This window comes from Narcine bancroftii, chromosome 1 (assembly GCF_036971445.1).
Source record: "Narcine bancroftii isolate sNarBan1 chromosome 1, sNarBan1.hap1, whole genome shotgun sequence".
Lineage (NCBI taxonomy): Eukaryota > Metazoa > Chordata > Chondrichthyes > Torpediniformes > Narcinidae > Narcine > Narcine bancroftii.
In genome coordinates, this window is record NC_091469.1 from 393,316,585 (window position 1) to 393,337,205 (window position 20,621).

A 20,621-nucleotide genomic window follows, 5' to 3' on the forward strand; every position below is an offset into this window, starting at 1 on the left:
ACTATGTACCATTATTCCTAGATCCCTCTGTTCTAATACCCTATCATTCACCATGTATGTCCTATTTTGATTAGCACCATTTTGATTAGCCCTACTAAAATGTAACACCTCACACTTAACTGCATTAAGTTCCATCTGCCATTTTTCAGTCCACTCTCAAACTGGCCTAAATCCCTCTGCAAGCTTTGAAACCCTTCTTCACTATCCACAGCTCCACCCATCTTAGTATCATCACATACTTACTAATCTAATTTACTACCCCATCATCCGGATCATTAATGTATATGACAAATAGTAATGGACCCAATACTGCACCCTGAGGTACATCATTAGTCACCGGTTTCCAATCTGACAGTTATCTACCACTACTCTCTGGCATCTCCCATTCAACGATGTTGAATCTAATTTACTACTTCAGTGATTGAACTACCTAACTAACCTTCCCTGAGGAACCTTATCAAAGTCCTTACTAAAGTCCACATATACAACATCCACTGCCTTACCCTCATCAACTTCCTGAATAACATCCTCAAAAAATTTGTTAAGATTTTCCCCTCACAAATCCATGTTGACTGTTCCTAATCAAACCATGCCTATCCAAATATTTATATATACCATCTTTAAGAATACTTTCCATTAACTTACCCACCACTGATGTCAAACTTACAGGCCTATAATTACTAGATTTACTCATAACACCTTTTTTAAACAATGGAACTACATGAGCTACCCTCCAATCCTTTGGTACCATTCCCGTTACTAATGACATTTTAAATATCCCCGTCAAAGCCCCTACTATTTTCTACACTAATCTCCCTCAAGGTCCTAGGGAGGTTATCAGGACCTGGAGACTTATCCACCTTTATTTTCCTTAAAAGTGCCAGACTTTCCTCTTTAATCATCATCATTTCCATAAATTCCCTACTTATTTCCCTTTTTTTACACAGATCAATATCCTTCTCCATAGCAAATACTAAAACAAAACTGTTCAAAATCACCCCCATCTCTTTTGGCTCCATGAATAGTCATCCACTCTCATCCTCTAGGGGACCAATTTTATCCCTCACTATCCTTTTGGTCCTAATATATCTGTAGAAACCCTTTGGATTTATTTTCACCTTACTTCACCAACTTCATATTTCCACTTAGCCTTTCTAATTTGCTTCTTAAGATTCTTTTTACATTTCTTTATATTCCTCTAACATGTCATTTACTTCATGCTGTCTATACTTTTTGTACACCTCTCTCTTTTTCCAATAACCCTTGAAAACTAAAGCTCCCTAAAACTTTTAACCTTTCATCCTAACAGGTACATAGCGTCTCTATTTCCTTAAAATTTCACTTATTCATAAGTGAAATTTTCCTTCTACATTTTCCTTCTACATCCTTCCCATAAAACAATTTATCCCAGTCCACATCTTACAAATCCATTCTCATCTCCTCAAAATTAGCACTTCTCCAATCAAAAATCTCAACCCTGGGTCCAGACCTATCTTTCTCCATAATTATTTTGAACCCAATAGTATGTGATCACTGGACCCAAAGTGCTCACCAACACACACCTCGTCACTTCACCTAAATGATCATTTCATTGGGTTGTTGATTACCCAGGCAGAATACTAGCATGGCCTGGATAGATCCAGAGCAAAAAAGACTTGTATCCACCATAACCAATGTGGCTCTGTCCCTACTCCTTTTCTTCTGCAATTGTGGCTACAGGGAGAGGCATATCTCTCTTCTCACTATTTGGAGATGTTTCTTTCAACTTCTGAGGAGAATTATGGATAATACCCAATATGTAGCTGGTATGTGGATTGTGAAATTGTGCATAATGTTATTACCATAAGTCATAATAAATCTCAACATGCCTTGCTCAAAGACAAAAAAAAGGATTTTCTTTCAGGTTAAAATTCTATTTTTTTTAAACTTACAATGCAAAAATTATAATCAGTGCTCATACTCTTTAATTACTGCAAAACATGATCCATTTGCATGAAATAAAGAGTCAATGAATCTTCAGAAATAATTATTAACTAGAAAAAATGATGGAATATTCTGAAATAACAATTAAATCCAGAAAGGTATATTAAAAAAAGGACAGCAATTTATTGGAATATTTACAGTTCTTTTCAACTCTTCCATTCACAATGAATAATTAGTTAATTGTTACCTGCTTAGTGACATCTCTCGTCCAAGGTAACACATTTTGTCCATCGCACCAACCATTTCTGCCATAGAGCCATGTGCCATGTTCATTTGGGACTACACCCTCTGAAACCTTGTTGGCGCAACCAAAAGAAGTGCCTAGATGGAACAAACTTGATATTTAGTTCCTGTTCATTATATATAATTACATTTGTTATGCGATATCAATTCATCATTATGCTTTGGCAGAAGAGCTTAACAAGTAGCCAAACTGCACCTTTCCTCATTCTCATTTTAGTTTTTAATAAGCTGAGTTTTGAAAATAAATTACCAGTAAGCCTCTAAGAAAAGGCGAGAGAAAGAAAGAAAAATTAAGTTGGATTTTCTTAAAATCTTTCTCAACTTTAAGACGCTTTGCAGCTATTAAAGAACCCTTTGTGGGATAGTCACTGTCAGAGGTCTGCTTTGGAAATGAGGCAGCTAATTTGTCTAGAGCAAACTTTCATACAAACAACCAGATAATGACCACATGATGGGTTGCATTCTCTGTGGCCTTGCACCATTTGTTCAAGCGTGGCCCCTCGAGTGGTTTCCCAGCAGAAGCCTAGCTCCCAGCATTCTAAGTGGCTGAGTGGACAGAGGTGCAATCTTAGTGCAGGCAGGTGGCTGGTTGCACTCAGAATCACTGCCAACCAATCACTGTCTCCCAATGTAGACCTACAGGATGTCAGTGTAGTCAGTGCTGTTGATATTCTAAAAGTTTAAAAAGTGAAAATATTTTGTTAAAAAATTATGATATATAGAAAACAAACCCATTCATGCAATATCATTAAAATAACTGTTTTTATGTATTATTACATGACAATAAAAGGAATCTTGAACTTATTAATGAATCCTTGCAATTGGTTTCTCACATTCATTTGAATTGAGATGACTGCTTCTCCTTCACTTAACTTAGTCCATAGCCAAGGCCTGTACTGCTGCTCATCTGGCTTAATAGCCTATCTCTGCAAAGCCCCTGAGGATCACCTCTGTAGCAGTGAGTAACTTCCTGTGCCAGCCACCATCGAGCCTCTTGATATCGGTGCTCCTTAAGGATGCCATTTTGATACAAAAGATCTTAAAATCTTTGCACCCTTTTAGATCCCAGTCCAAATCCAACAAATAAACGCCAGATCCACCTCTCTGTGGAGCTCTTGGCTGATGGCAGACATCACCTGGTAAATGATACGTGATGGAATGGCAAGATTCAGCCACAAAATACAACCCTGTATCTCTTAAATCTAGGGGAGGATGTGGGGCACCTGCTCAGATACTGGATCAACATTTTAGTGAAAGCATCGCCAAAGAGTCCAAGTCAAAGTCAATCCCCACCAAGTTGAAAGCAGCAGGGTTCCACTTTAATTATTTCATCAAGAATTCCTAGCGTCACAAGGTCAGAGTTTAGTTGTTTGTTGAAGAGTCTCCACTCTGCAGCAATGTTGCCAGCTGCTCTGATAATGAAGCTAATGCAAACCAACCTGAGCAGTCATCAGCCTTGGATTGACAAATAGCTGACAAATAAAAAAAACGAATCCCCTGCCCATTCTTCCCTCCTCCCCTCATCTTTTTATTCAGGCCCCTGCCTGCATTTTACTAATGCCTCAATGAAGGATTTGGGGCTGAAATTTTGGCTACCCTTTACTTCCTATGCTGCCTGACCTGCTGAGAATCATCAGAACTTCTTTGTATTATTCGCAAGAGAAAACCTAGCTATATCTTCATTAAAAACCTCATGACTATCATCGAATTTCTAGTCATGAACAAGACATGCAATTCGTTGTTTTGCAGCGGGAGTCACTGTGCAAACATCAAGAGAAACAACATTAAAATTCTGGGGATTACTCACAACCAGAAACTGAAACGGATCTGCCATCATCAACAGGAGGATAGTGCCTTGATACTCTATTATAAGGCTGCATATTTCCCAAATTTTGGAAGCTTAGCCAAACATCTGGCTCAAATCAAAAATGGGATGGAACATTCAGCATTTACTTCACTGGTTGTAACCATACAAACAGTTCATAAAGGTTCAGTGCTCCCTCAGTTATTAGATGGAAAACCCATTCTAAATCATTGTAAGTTTGATCCAGAGGATGAGTTCCAGTTTATAATCCAAAAACCTCCTAAAAATGACAGTTGCTAAGACCAAGGCTCAGCAATGTCACAAGAATGCTGCGATCTCCAATTACATGCAATCTGCTTTTCATTCATCAGTCATCAAAACTGTGCTATTTCATTGTACATCACTACAAAGACTGCATTCGTTTAAGGAACAAGTCCATTGCCACTTTTCCAGGGTCAATAGGACTGAGCGCCACGCCTCTGAATTTAACAACAAAATATTCAAGATAAACTTAAAAGATAGAGTCAAAGATTTAAATTGTGCTTTCTTAAGTTATTACAATGTACAATTTGCTCTAACTGACAGAATAATGTTAATATTGACTATTTTCCTTTCTAATATGTAGATATAAATTTTGGAATATTTCAAATTTAGGAAGGTACAATTACTAATTTGTAGGAAAATAAAGTGGCTGCTTATTTACTGCCAACTATCATGGACAATTGTGAGGTACAATTCTGTTCTTAATAACTGGCTCAAGGAGGATGTCACAGAAGCTACAATATCCAAGTGAACAAGCCTTAGTTTAACAATAAACATGTAGGAATCCTCAATATCTCCATGGAGATCTAAACTACAGTATGTTCTGAAATAAATATATACACCTTCAGTTTACAACTCAGTGACTCTGAAGCGAAGATATTACTGGGTGAACTATGCTGACATGGAAGCAGTCAAACAGCAGCGTGTTGTGTCTTTGAAACTAATCTTTTGATGTTATTAGTGTGCAAAATTTAACATCTTTATTGATGTTAGAAAGATACAAATACTCCTTTTATATCTATAAAGAGGGATTTTTGCAACCAAATTTATTCTATTAAGTATCATTCAATTGTAGCCTAATTACTATAAATCCTAGTATTCATTATTCTTCATATAAAATATAATCAAATTCTCATAACCAATTAATATCTATCACTAATATTTATCTTTATTTCATGAAGCCATTATAACACATGGACCAGACCGACTCTCGGTATTTCCAAACAGTTATATAACCCTGAAGTGCAGAGAAACTATTTCAGATTATATTCTGATTTTAAACTTTAACCTTCTACTGGCTGAGCATGCATTTGCAGATCTCACTCGCTTTCATTCATTCTACACCTTTGTACATGATACACTAATCCTAACCCAATTCTACTTCCATGGCTTCAATGTAAAATTTGTGAAGTGACAAAAAATGGAAAATATGAACACAGCAAGAATTTCCAAGTTTCTTACCAGCGTTGTCAAATATCCTTGAATTATTAAATATATAATTAATTATAAAATGATGAGAAGTGACACAAAACTCTCCACAGCCATTCTCATCACTTCCATGGCCTGTGATCACAGCATAGAGTTCAACCTGCAAATAGAACAAAATGTGGGAGTCAAAAATACCCCTGAAAAATTCCAGTGGCTTTCGTTCCACTCACATAGGATTTTTAAGTATTAACTATGCCATCGGTGCTCTGTGATTAGTAAGGGATTGCTTAAGGTGGTATGTGAGTAGGAAAGGAAGGTTGAGAATCACTGCTCTAGACTCAATTGTTACTGAAATATTTTGCTTGAGAAAATTTCCTTTAGAGTTATGAAACCGTGCACATAATGAGTCAATTAGGAACGATTAAAACTGTGGTTTTCAAACATCTTTCTTTCCAGCCACATACCACCTTAAGCGATCCCTTACTAATCACAGAGCACCTACAATTAAAGGGCATAGATTTAAGATTAGAGGGGGAAAATCTTACAAGGGACCTAAGAGGGCCCTTCCTCTGGCAGAGGGTTGGTAGAACAAACTGCCAGAGGAACAGGTAGAGACAGAAACAATTGTAATGTTCAAAAACAGGAAAAAAAAGAATCTCAAGGTTGTATGTAATGTCATGTACATACTCGGACAATAAATCTGAAATCTGAAATTTAGACAGTACTTGAAGAGGAAAGATTTAGAAGATGAAAAGCCAAAGGCAAGCAAACTAGATTAGCTTGTTCAGTATGGACTTGTTTGGTCGAAGGGTCCAATTCCATGCTGTAGAACTATCACATTTCAATGAATAAGAATAAAATATCTATTAAAATCCAGGGTACAAGAATTTCCATGAAAATCCATGTGTTCTAATATTATTATTGTACTCTATAGTTGTTTCCAAGAAATGCATCTTGTACAGGTCTCGTTGGGAAACACTGAAATGAGAGCCTGTTTGAACTCAGATTACAGTAAAGTTACATCTGTAATATTATAAACCCTTCAATAAATTTTGTCAGCAGGGTAAAGCAGCTGGATCAACAGAGAATATTAACAAAGTTGGAACCACAACAGTTTGAATTAAACAAGCCTTAAATGCACATTTATAAGTGCAAAGTATTTATACAGAGGTATATCCTAATTTCCACAAGGTATCCCAATAATAGTAAAGAGGAGCCAGATAAATTCATATGCACCTCAGTCATTTCTTGATTAATAAGGGTGTCAAACATTATGAGAAGGTAGGAAAATAGAGTAAAAAGGAAAACTACATCAGCCATGATTCAAATGCCAGAGCAGGCTCAATGGGCCGAAAGGCAAAATTCTGTTCATACTCTTATGGTACGCTTGGAGGGAGTGGGCAGAACCAGCGCTAACAGCTCCCGTCTTGTGACGGCTCGACACAACAGCCTCCTATCTACTGGCAATTAGCCATTACAGCCACGAGGCATAGTGATTCAGCAGAACCCGCAGGTCTACTGAGAAGCCTTGGTCTACTCAACGTACCTATGTCATGAGATCATTCGCACTTCAGATGTCATGATTATATTAAGCTTGATAGCACGTCAATAAATGCTTCTACTCTTCTCTGGCTGACGACTTCGGCTGTGGTCTCGTTATTCCTAACACTTCAACATGATGGCATATGAGCATAAATATCATCCACCACAACACTGTCATATTTCCATTTAAAAGCAACCCTTTCAGTTCACGCTCTCTTATCAAGTTCTTACAATCCTGCAGTCATGATTTACATAAATTAGAATATTTTTGTAAAAAATTGGCTGACTTTTTGTGCACTCTAATACAAAAGTTACTTCAACAATACTCCATTCATGGGTATATTTGAAGAAGAGTTGATTAATAATTGATCAGTATTGAGATAACGGGTAAAGAGTAACCTTCCTTTCTCAGTTACTTCTATTTAAAATAGAATAGTCTAAGAAACCTGGTATAGTAATTCTGGAAGTAATGGAAATATATTATCACAATAAATAGAGGGAAAATATAAAACACCAATAAATGTGGGGAGGAAGATAGAAACATGCTGACAGATCTTTAGTCCTCCAAGCTGGATGAAACTGCATGTGGTTAATATAGCCATTATATTTCCAAAACCAGTCAATATCTTTTGTTGCACATTCATTGCCACGCTATTGAATTGGGGAATGAAAAATTTATGGCAGGAATGAGGTGTAGTAACTCAAAACTCAAAATCATCTTCTTTCACAATACCACAAAATTGTAACTATACCAATTTGAGTATAATTTATTTTGAAGTTCTTGTGAAATAGAGTAAGTCGCTAGGGTAGGTCTCTATTTTATTGAATGCATATATTAATTTACAAGGAAGGAGAAACAATGTTCTCAGTGTTAATATGTTGAAACTATGATTAGATCTTCTGTCGTTTATATTTATTAAGCTTTTAAGAACTCTTAAAAGGAGGGTACATTATGGATCCAAATGCCCATAATAGTTTAAATTGCACAAAATGGAAAATTATTTAAAATGTCGGGAAACAATTCAAAATAGCTTTCTAATATTCATCTATAATCCATTATGGGAATATACAATATCAACATTCGGTGCTGTTTTAACTGCATCATCTATGAACAGCTCGAACAAATGAAAACTTTGACATTTTGAACACTTTTAAAATTGGCTCTGATGCACTTCCAATAGAGTGGAGCTAAAAATATTCTTCTTCAAAGTGCTATTGAATTTTTTTAAAAACAATGAAATGATGGTCTAGTCTGAATGTGCACTAGCAACACTGAATGTCAATCCAGAACTAGGAGGGTGAGCAGAAGCAATGGAAAATTATCAAGATCATTGGATGGGTCATCAAAAAAGTACCTTTTGATTCATCATTATAATAATTTTGCTACCTGGAAGGAAAAAATACATAGAGTGGGTTGACGTGTCGGAGTAATTCTATTCTAAGATGTACATCTGTCAGTCTTCCTGCAGGGGTCCTGCAAAGTAGACTGATTCTTCTTGAAGATGAAAAATATACTCCTTAAAATAAAGAACAGCATCAGAACAGGCTGGGTTGAGGTCGATGAATGAGTCATTGCTGCTTCATTGTGTACAAAGTAAAGAGACTTCCCAATATAGAGCTTGGATCAATACTTGGAATTATGATGTTATCACTATTACAGAGGGACAGGACAGGACTGGCAGCTCAATACTTCCTGCATTAAAAGAGATGGAGGAGTTTGCATTATTAGTCAGGGAGAGCATCACGGCTGCACTCAGAGGGAATGTAATGGATATGAGGCAGAATGGGTTGAGATAAAAAATGTGAAAGGCATAATCATTCTGATGGGATTGTACTGGAGGCCTCCCACTGGCCAATCCAATATAGAGACACGGGTATGTGGACAGAATACAGGAAGGTGCAAATACAACAGATGTTGTAGTGGGAGACATTAATTTCCCCTAATATTGACTGGGAAGTCCATAATGCCAGAGGCTTTGATAAGGTAGAATTTGTTAAGTACATCTAAGAGGGTTTCTTGAAGCAGCATGTAGACTTATATTGGCAAATGAGGCAGGCTAGGTGTTTGGAGTTTCAGTGGGAGAGCATTTTAGGAATAGAGATCATAATTCCACAAACCTCATGTGGAGTTGTTTAAGAACCAACTAATTTGTGTTAGAACCAACATGTCCCAGCAAGGAGGAAGGACAGGATGGCAAGGTAAGAGAACCCTAGAAAACAAGGGAGATCATGGATCTAGTAAACAAAAAAAGGAACTATTAAGGTTTAGGAAGAAAAAAATGAGACAGGTCCTAAATGTTAAGATTGCAGGATAAAAGATCAAGCAGGACATAAGGAAGTTCAAAAGGGGTCATGAAATCTTATATTTGCATTTAAAACAAGAGGATGACAATGGAAAGGATAGGTCCTCAACGGCAGAGGAGGGAATCTGCCCTTAAAACCAGAGGAAGAGGGAGGGTAAGGCTCTAAAAGAGTACTTTGCATTGGTATTCACCAAATAGAAGGACATAGAGGACAGTAATAGTGTCAAGAATGCTAATGTATTGGGGCATTCTGAGATGAAGAGAGAGGGTGCTGGGTCTTTTGAAGAACATTAAAGTGGATAAATCCCCAAGGCCTGATGAGGTGTATTCCAGCTAATTGAAAGATGCAAGAGAGATTGCTGGGGCCTTGACAAAGATCTTTCTATCCTTGCTAATACTAGGCGAAGACCTGGAGGACTGCAGACTAGTCTATGTTTGTTCAAGCAGGAAATAGGGATAACCCAGGAAATTATAGACCCATGAGCCTCAAATCAATGGCAGGGAAACTATAAGATAACTGGGATTAGGATTTATGCACATTTGGAGAGGCATGTGGTCAGATTAGGGACACTCATCCTGGCATTGTGAAGGTCAGGTCAGGTCATATCGTACAAATCTGAGTGAGTTTTCTGAGGTGACAAAAGTGGTTGAGGAAGCATTTGACAAGGTCCCTCGTGGTAAACTAATCCAGAAGATATAGATTCATGGGGTCCATTGTGAATTGGTAGTTTGAATTCATAATTGGCTGGCCCATAGAAGACAAAGGGTAGTGGTGGAGGTCTGGGATGCATGGCAAGGATCAGTGTTGGGACTTTTGTTACTATGATTTATATAAATGACCTGGATGTTGGGTGGGTTAGTAAGTTTGTGGATGACACTAAGATTGGTTGATCTGTGGACTGTATAGAGGGTTGTTAAAAGGATAAAACAAGATACAGATCAGTTTCATACATGGACAGAGAAATTGCACTTTTGGAAGGGGGAGAGAATACATTAATGGCAGGACTTGAAAGCAGTGATGTGCAAAGGGATCTTGGAGTTTAGATCCATAACTCTTAAAAGTAGCTATGCAGATAGATAGGGTGGGTAAAGGCAAATAGTAAACTTGTGTTCAATGGGTGGGCATTTAGTATAAAAATAAGGATGTACAAAATATTGGTTAGTCCACACTTGGAAAAGTGTGTGAAGAGATTAGTGGGTTTGAGAGAAAGGGAGAGGTTGGACAAACCTAGGTTTGTTTTATCTGGTGTTTCAGAGGAAGAGAGTTAAACTGATAGAGGTTTATAAAATTATGAGAGGGATTGACAGGGTAGACAGTCATAAGCTTTTTCTCAAGGTAAAATATCACATTGGAGGACATGCATGTAAGTAAGTTGAAGGGAAGGGGGAGTTTAAAGGAAATGTGTAGGACTAGTCTTTTTTTAAATAAGGTGCCTTGAATGGGCTGTCAGTAGAGGTGGAAGAAGACTTGAGAGGTTTCAAACAGGCACATGAACATGCAGGGAACAGAAGGGTATGTATCAAATGCAAGCAGCAAAATTTGTTCTGTTGTCTTGACATTTAAACAATGGATAATTCACTTAATACTACAATTTCGGAAAGATATTCAAGCACAATGCCCAAGAACCTATAAAATAGCAAGAAGATAAAAGTAATCAATAGAAAGTCAATATAAAGTGACATCCACGGTGAAGATGAGATGGTGGGGACCAGGAAATCAGAAGTCGTCAAAGAGGTGAAGGACATTGGAGGTATCCTGGATGTAAATAGGAAAGGATTGGACAAGGGAAGAGAGGATGGAGTCAATATACGATGAGATATGTTCAGTGGGGCAAAAGTAGGTGGAAACAATGTGCCTGCCCGTCCTGTAGAACACTCCACAGAATTTATTTTCTCACATCTTGACTCCATCCTCTCTCCCTTTATCATTCACCACATTGACAACATCCAATTCCTTTCCAAGTGAGGAAGGGAGGAAGAATAAATGGATAGGGAGGTGGAAACAGTGGAACTGGATACAATGTGGATCCATAGAAAGTGTAGGTGAGCAATCTTTTTTGGCTCAATTTCTGTTGATATAGGATTCAACAGAATGTCACATCCCGACTTAAGAAGCAATCAGAAAATAATTTACAGGATTTTTATTAGATATTAAATTGGAGAAACAGACTACATAATAAACAAGCACCATCAAGATACCTTTAAAGAAGCATCTCTGAAATCAGTGAACTGTGAAGATACATGGGTTATAATTTTAGCAATTCAACTGCAGAATTGAAATCTACATGAAGAAACATTAATCATTAGATCTCAACCCATCTCGTGTCTTTGCTGAAATGTTAGTGAAATTATGTATTGTGACTCATTATATTGCGCTAGCTATGAGAGTTTTGCGGGGAATTTAACAATAAGCCTTTGATTGTTACAACATTATTGTATCAAAATGAAATAATTTTTGCTGAATAAAATCTATCAAGCTGTGATGGGTTATTTTATCCTCACTTAAGTGTGAATATTGAAAATTTACAAGAAAAAAAATTAAATATCGGGGTGTAGTAAAACTGGCATGTTGGAGATGAGCTGTTGTTATAGACAACCTGCTGATCATCCTAAGTTAGACTGTGTTGATCTATTATTCCCAATTTTATACCACACCAAGGCTAAAACTGATCTCCAATTATGGCAAAAGAATTACAGAAGTAGTCATGAACTTAAAAGTTTATTTAATTTCAAAACAAGGTCTCTGATACTTTGAAACAAACTGTTTAATGTTGTCATTGTCTACATCATGCTGAAGTCTTGCCTGATGAAAATCTGCGCTCGGAAAAGGCCTGTTATCAGTAATAGGACTTGCATTGTGAAATGGGACTAAGGCTTTCTGCTTGGTTTACGTCTTCTAAAACTTCCAGTCTAGATGAGAACTTTCTCTTGAGAGCGTGCACAAGCAAAAATGATAAACTGCAAAACTTTAAAATCTGTCATTTCTGCTATAAATAAAATACATTTTAGAGAGGATGTAGTAACAGATGGACACAATGCCAGGCCTCAAGCCTTTTTACACTTTCAATTAATTAATGTATTGTAGTGACCCGCGCGTCGGGCCAACACATGAAATAGCTGTCGAACACGGTGGCCAGCAAGGATCATGTGGGCTGAAAAACCCGATAACGTAGGCTGCTGGCAGAGCGGTGAAATTGGCCATTCACCACCGGTAAATCGCAGGGGACCCAATCGGGGCCCAGGCATCCAAGGTAACCAATCGGCAGCCGGCCCGCTCAAGCTACACCCTGGTGATGATGCAGTCGAGCTGACTATAAAAGGTAGAGTTGCCGCTGAATAAACTCAGTGTCGAATACATTCTACTGATGTGTGTGTGGGTCTTTCTTCTCCTGCAGATTCGAGTTATAGCATTAGGGATATAACCGAGAGCTATAACCTAGCTGTAGCCATAGCGACCTCACTACAGTGGTGACCCTAACTGGTCTAAACGGAGCTTTGGACCAGAAGATGAAGAGCAACCTGCGATCAACACTGTAGTGTTGAAGTTGCCCGGCTTCTGGATGTCATAACCAGGTGTGTGGGTCCAGCAAGCGAGGCACAGTTCACCATTCGACAGATCTAGACCAACAACGCGCTACTACACCCTCGATCAGGACACTGCAGCCTGCATCATCGACTTCCTTCAGCAGCCCCCAGAACAAGAAGGGTATGTGGCCATCAAAGAGCTGTTAACCCGCACTTTCGGGCTCTCAAATTGCGAGGGTGCTGCCCGACTGTTGCATATCGATGGCTTGGGGGACTGGACCCCTTCCGCCATGATGAGTGACATGCTCGCTCACTATGATGGCCACACCTCCTGCCCACTGTTCCAGCAGTTCTTCCTGGAGAGGCTGCCCGAGGACATCCAGCTGCTCCTCGCAGAGGAAGTCTTCGATGACCTCAGGAAGGTGGCTGCCCAAGCAGACCTGTTGTCACCTGCACTTCGCTCGAGCAGGTGACAGCACCAAGTCATCAGCGCTCAGCAAGGAAGACCACCGACAATCATCTGACTAACCACCCGAATGCCACGTCCCACTGGTGAGCAGTACTATCACTGATGGTGGGGTTCTGAGGCCCATTGATGCTGCTTCCCCTGCACATTCCAGAGATATGCCAAGGCCAGCCATTTTTAATCGCTGTGACGACCAGCCAACTGCATAGCCTGCTACATATTAAAGACTCCCTGTCGGGCTGCCACTTCTTGGTGGACACTGGGGCACAATACCGTGTCATTCCCCCAACCAGCCTGGAGGCCCGCTATGGCAAAGGGAGCTCCAAGTGGTAAATAGCTCCAACATCCGAACATTCGACACCCATACCATACCACTGCGCTTCTGGGACAGACAATTCACGTGGAAGTTTACAGTGGCGGCCGTGCAACAACCATTATTGGGTGCAGATTTCCTGCGGGCCAACTCACTCCTGGTAGATATTAAGGAGCGCCGGCTGGTGCGTGCCCAGACATTTCAGTCACTCTTGCTCAAGAGCATTGAATTCACCAGCCCCCAGCTGCACTCAGTGAGTACTAGTGACAACACATTCGCTCGGGTCCTAGCAGAATTCCCCTCCATCACCATCCTCACTTCCATTCAGCAGAACCCAAGCATGGGGTGAGGCACCAAATTGTTACAGAGGACCCTCCCCTCCATGCCAGGGCGCAGCATCTCCCCCCTGAGAAACTCAACCTAGCCAGAGATGAGTTCAAAAAGATGGAGGAACTCGGCATTGTGCGGCACTCTGATAGTCTTTGGTCCTCCCCTCTTCACATGGTCCCCAAGGCAGTGGGTGGTTGGAGGGTATGCAAAGATTACTGCTGCCTCAACGAGGCCACCACACCAGACAGATATCCCATGCCACATATCCAAGACTTCTCCGCTAATCTCAAAGGTGGACCTCATCAGGGGCTATCACTAGATCCTGACACACCCTGAAGACATCCCAAAATCACCCATCATAACCCCATTTGGATTGTTTGAATTTCTTCGCATGCCCTTCAGAATAAAAAATGCGGCTCAGACTTTCCAGAGGCTGATGGATGCAGTGGGCCCGGATCTGCATTTTGCTTTCATCTACCTCAACGACATTTTAATCGCCAGCCACACCCGCATGGAGCACGCCCACTTAAAACAATTATTCTCCAGGCTGAGCGATTTCAGCCTAATCATCATCAGTGTGACCGAGAGACTATTGATTTCCTGGGCCATCGTATTGACCAACATGAAGCCAGACTGTTGCCCACTAAGGAGGATGCTATTCATTCTTTCCCCACGCCATCAATGGTGAAGGGACTATAAGAGTTTGAAGGTATGGTCAACTTTTATCGCTGTTTTATACCTGGTACGGCCCGCGTCATGAGCCCACTCTTTCCCCTCTTGGCAGGACCCAGTAAAAACATACAATCGACCCAGGAGGCAACCAAGGTCTTCCGGCCACCAAAAATGTCCTAGCACCCGCAGACAGACATTCCGACCACCTTCATGACAGACACCTCTAGCACACGGTTGGGGGTGTACTTGAGCAACTGGTGAATGGACAATGGCAACCGCTGGCCTTTTTCAGTAAACACCTCAGGCCACCAGAGCTCAAGTACAGGGCCCTTGATAGAGAACTGTTAGCCTTATACTTGGCAATTCAGCAATTTTATTATTTCCTGGAGGGCAGGAAGTTAAAAATTTACACGGACCACAAACCCTTTACCTTTGCCTTCAGTAAGGTGTCAGATCTGTTGTCAGCCAGGCAACAGCAGCACCTGTCCTACATTACCGAATTTACAATGGACATTGAATACGTAGCCAGCAAATTCAACATGGTGCCAAACGCCCTATCCCATCCAGCTATCTTGGTGGTATACAACCCTACCCCTGGCATCAATTACGCGGCCCTGGCTGATGCGCAGCAAGCAGACCCTGACATTCCGGCATATCAGATAGCGCTCACTGACTTACAACTGCAGGACATCCAGATTGCCCCCGGCAATCGCACGCTGCTCTGCGATACTTCGACGGGTAAACCTTGCCCTGTCATTCCGGCTGCATGGAAGAGGTAGGTTTTCAACTTGGTCCAGAACTTGGCTCACCCCGCCATCAGGACTACAGTCAAAATGGTGGCGAATAGGTATGTCTGGCACGGCCTCCACAAAGAGGTCACCCTGTGGGCCAGGACTTATAAAATCAGTGCCAGTCATCCAAACTCCAGACTCATATCAAAGTTCCACCAGAGACATTCGAGCCAGCTCGTCGCCGCTTCAGCCTCGTGCACATTGACATTGTGGGGCCCCTACCCATATCCAGAGGTGCACGTTACCTTCTCACAATGGTTGACCAGATGGTCAGAGGTGGTGCCACTATCAGAGGCTTCCAAAGAAGCATGCACATGGGCTTTACTCAATACTTGGGTAGCCCGTTTCAGGGTTCCCAAACATCTTACATTGGACAGGGGGGCCCAATTCACTTCCGATCTGTGGACTGCCATAGCCCATGCCCTGGGGACCCAATTCCACCACACCATAGCATTTCACCCACAGACTAATGGGTTGGTGGAGAGGTACCACAGACACCTTAGGGCAGCCTTAATGGCATGGCTTACCAATCCTAACTGGGCCAACAAACTCCCTTGGGTCCTGTTAGGTATCCACACCGCATCCAAGGAGGACCTCGAGGCATCCTCTGTCGTGTTAATCAAGGCACACCCCTAGTTATACCAAGTGAATTCATGACGGCCCCTGAGGACTTAGAGGAGCCCCTGGTGACCACAATGTTTTGACTATGCGAGCGCCTAGCCACCCTGGCTCCCGCTAAACCTGGACTCCACAGCCAACCCTGCACTTACATCTGAAAGAACTTTACTGATTGTAAATACATGTTTATTCAGCGCGGGGTTCACTGGCCACCTCTATAGCAGCCTTACAAGTGTGTGTGTGTGTGTGTGTGTGTGTGTGTGTGTGTGTGTGTGTGTGTGTGTGTGTGTGTGTCCTCATACACACGTTTCCATCTGTATTTTGGACATTGGTGGCAGGGAAGAGACTTTCACACTCGACTGGTTGAAACTGGCCTACTTGGACTTTGTCCAGCCCATCACTCACCTGACCCCACGGCACAGGGGTCGGCCTCCTAAAAAGTGCCCCGATCGCTGGTTCTGGGAGGGGAGGGAGGAGTCATGTGGCAGGAAACGGCCGTCAAACACAGTGACCGGCAAAGCATCATGTGGGCTGAAATGCCCGTTTCCATAGGCCACTGGCAGAGCGGTGAAACTAGGCAATCACCACCGGTGTATCACAGGGGGCCCAATCGGGGCCTGGGCATCTGAGGTTGCCAATCAGCAGCTGGCCTGCTCAAGCTGTGATGCAGCCGAGCTGACTATAAAGGCCAGAGTTGCCACTGAATAAACTCAGTGTCGAATTCACTCTACTGGTGTGTGTGTGTCTTTCTTCTGTGTCAGCGTTAGGGCTATAACCGAAAGCTATAATCTAGCTGTAGCCGCAGTGACCTCACTACAGTATAATTGATTTCCAAAGTCATCTACTTCTCTTTGCTATGTAATCTTAAATATCAACCTTCTTCCTAATTTAAAATAAATGAATTAGTATCAATTGAGAGACTTACTTTTTTGTGTGAAGTTTTCTTGTTCTTTTTCTGAATGTGTTGCAGTGCCTGGAACTGTACACAGTAAATCAGAATAAATGGGGAAGTTATACCATTACTAATAAATCCAGTCAGCGCAGTAGAGGAACAGGTCATTCTGCCCATGTGTCTGTGCCAAATGTGATGTTCAAATCAAACTAAAAATATGTCGCTTGCACTTAATAGATATCTCTCCATCCCTTCATGTTCATCTTTCTACCTGGAAGTCTCTTAAACACAACCATTGTACTAGTTTCCACCACTACTCCTGGCAGCCTGTTGTCCTGCACATCACCTCTGAACTCCCTCCTCCTCCTCACTTTAAATACATGTCCCCTAGTACATGATACCTTTGCTCTGGGAAAAGATTCTGTCTACCTTATCAATGATTTTATACACCTCTATCAGGTCACCCGTTAGTCTCCTACTCTCCAGAGAAAACAACCCAAGTTTATCCAATCTCTCCCCTGAACTCAAACCCTTTCAACCAGGCAAAATCATGGTCAACCTTTTCTGTACCCTTGCACAACCTTCACACTCTTTCTGTAATGGGGTGATCAGAAATACAAGTAGTATTCCAAGAGTAGGCTCACCAAAGTTTTATACAGATGCCACATGACCTCCTTATTTTAATACTCAATGTCCCTCCCAATGAAGCCAAGTATTCCAAATGCTTTCTTTACCATCTGATTTACTTGCATGGCCACTTTCAAAAAGCTATGGACTTGGGCCTCCAGGATTTTTTTTTCCAAAAATATACTTTATTACAATAAATTATTTACAAACAAGAAAACCTTTCAACACATTTTACATTCATGATACGAGTCAATTTTTTCCAAAATGTATTTATTGAACATCAAAAACAACTTTATGCACATTATACAGATGTACATTGTGCTCCTGTGGTTTTTTTTTTTAAACTGAAAAACCAACATACATATCCACAATTGTTCACATACACCCTTAGATACATGCCTAGGCACCCCACCCCCTGACCACCTTGGCATCTTTGCTGACTGTATCATCGGTATATTACCGATTGTATTTGTACAACCATTTCACAGTTAGTCTTTTACTCCGTAAACACTCGTAATGCAAATAAAAAAATGCATAAAGGGATGCCATTTTTGATAAATATTCCTGTGGACCCTCTTAATGTGTATTTGATTTTCTCCAGTTTAATAATGAAACTGATATCCTTCATCCATTATGTAATAAGGGATCTCCATCAGACTTGCAGTACCACAAGATTAGGGAAATTGCATCTTTCTGCAGGGAATTTAGGGAGTTGTCGGCAATTCCAAATATTCCAGTCAATGGGCAGCGTTGCAAATTGACTTTAAATATTTCAGGTAATGTGCTGAAGACTCCACTCAGAACCCTTGTATTTTTGGGCACTGATAAAACATACAACTTAGGTGGCATGGGGAGCCATTACACCTATTGTATTTTTTCTCTATTTCAGGATAAATGGCTGATAGTCTGGATTTTGAAAAATGAACTCTGTGTACTACCTTAACTGAATGAGTCCAAAGCCTCTTCCCACAGTTTTTCCTCAATTTCCATTTAACTGGTTCAGAGGGAGAAAATGTTTCTTTGGATATGGCTTCCCATTCCTCTGATATTCCAACTGAGAAATCTGACAGGCATACCCCCGCCAGGGGTGCTCATTTTCATTGGATTATACATTCAGATTTTGTGGGCTGTACCACCCTAATTGAATGCCAGTGTCAAGGTGGTCCCCTCACCCCACCCCATCCCCCACAATATACAGAAATATATCTGAATACATGCCCACATACTTATTAAGCCATGGGGACAACACACATCCACATGGTCTAAATGTCCTTGCCCCGAATTGTCAAGGACTCAGAGAATGAGCTTAAATAGAAAAGAAACATGACCATCCATCCCGCAAATTTTGAATTGGGTTTACAGGCACATTGCAAGGCACTTCAGTCAGCTCTATGTCATTCAACCCAATAAATTAACAGTAGTAATGCCGTATTATACAAGTCTTGGAATTCTGCCTTAACAAACTTAATAAGTTTGGTAACTGCAGATTAAAATAAGAATGCCCAACAAGTGTAAATCATAAATCAAAGTATTGAGTACAGGACTGGGGATGTTATGTTAAAGTTGTATAAGACATTGGTAAGGCCAAATTTGGAGTACTATGTGCAGTTTTGGTCACCTAATGACAGAAAGGTTGTCAATTAGATAGAGAGGGTTCAGAGAAGATTTACTAGGATGTTGCCCGGACTTCATGAATTGAGTTACAGAGAAAGGTTAAACAGGTTAGGAATTTATTCTCTGGACCATATAGAGGTTTTTAAAATTATTTGGGGGATAGACAGAGTAAATGTAGATAGGCTTTTTCCATTGAGGGCAGGTGAGATTCAAACAAGAGGACATGGGTTAAGGGTAAAAGGGGAAAAGTTTAGGGGGAACATGAGGGGGAACTTCTTCACTCAGAGAGTGGTAGGAATGAGAAACAAGCTTCCAGCTGAAGTGGTAGATGTGGGCTTGATTTTAACATTTAAAGGAAATTTGGACAGGTATATGGATGGGAGAGGTATGGCGGGCTATGCACTGAGTGCTGGTCAGTGGGCCTAGGCAAGAAAAAGTGGCTCGGCGCAGACAAGAGGGTCCAAAATGACCTGTTTTTGTTCTGTAATTGTTCTATGGTTTCTAAGTGGCAGTGCCCCACTGCACTCACGATTTAATCAGTTGTTTTTCATCATCTTGACATATACTCTCGTTTCTTCACTCGAGAGGAAATCCTTCACCTCGTCGTCGTAAGTGATCCTAGTTGGGCTGGGTAGATTAACCCATAATGGACCCCCTGCAGGGTACACAGTTCTCGTCTGACATCATTGAATACCGCCTGCACTTAGGCCACTTTCACAGGAAGTCCATGGAAAACCTTGCGGCATTCTCTGGCATGGCATAGGACATCCACGCAATCACTGTTATAGTAAAGTCTGGCCAAAATGGACCTTGGGTGCTCCCCAGTCCTGGTATCAGCTGTGGGGTGTAATGTGCTTGGTTCACCAGTGACTCTTTATGCAGTCCAAACACCTCTTTTAATAAAGATGATACTGTGTTTTTACTCGTGTTGTCGGTTTCTTCAGGAACCCCCCATTACCTTATGTTATTTCTCCAGGACCTCGCTTCCAAATCCTCATATCTATTTTCCAGCTTCATTATATCGGTGGTGAGAGTTTTAATTTTCTTTTGCATTGAGATGTCATCAGCATACCCCGATGTTGAACTTTCTATCTCCCTAACAGTATCCTTAATTTCTCTCAGTTTGGTGTCTGTGGGTACTTCTTCAGCCACAAATTGTGTTTTTACAGTCTGCTGCTATGCCTTAAGGGCAGCCATTTCTTCTCCAATATGTATTCTTCTCTCTACAATGTCTTTACTAAGTCAGTCAATGCTTTTAGTGGTCTGACAGTGAGCTGCCTGGGAAAACATGATCAGGTGAAGCTCAGGCTTTAGTTTGCAGGGTGGGCCTGTGAGGCTGCTGCATGCTGTCTCTTCTTTTAGCCTTCGTGTAGGCATTTCAACACTTTAAAATCCACCCATCACTTCAAAATGTTGCCAACTATAATC

General features: G+C 40.9%; 1 protein-coding gene across 3 annotated transcripts in view; it reads right to left on the bottom strand.

Moving 5' to 3' along the window:
• The window catches only part of LOC138751432 (uncharacterized), a 114,553-nt gene that overhangs the window by 10,544 nt on the left and 83,388 nt on the right, over positions 1 to 20,621 (bottom strand). For 2 of the 3 annotated variants that reach the window (XM_069913681.1, XM_069913683.1), the window contains exons 10-12: positions 16,986 to 17,039; positions 5,534 to 5,660; positions 2,171 to 2,304 (exon numbers count right to left, since the gene is read on the bottom strand). In XM_069913681.1, coding sequence (XP_069769782.1) covers positions 2,171 to 2,304; positions 5,534 to 5,660; positions 16,986 to 17,039 — 315 coding nt within the window. The remainder of the gene's footprint in view (positions 1 to 2,170; positions 2,305 to 5,533; positions 5,661 to 16,985; positions 17,040 to 20,621) is intronic. The other variant, XM_069913682.1, reaches the window with a different exon arrangement.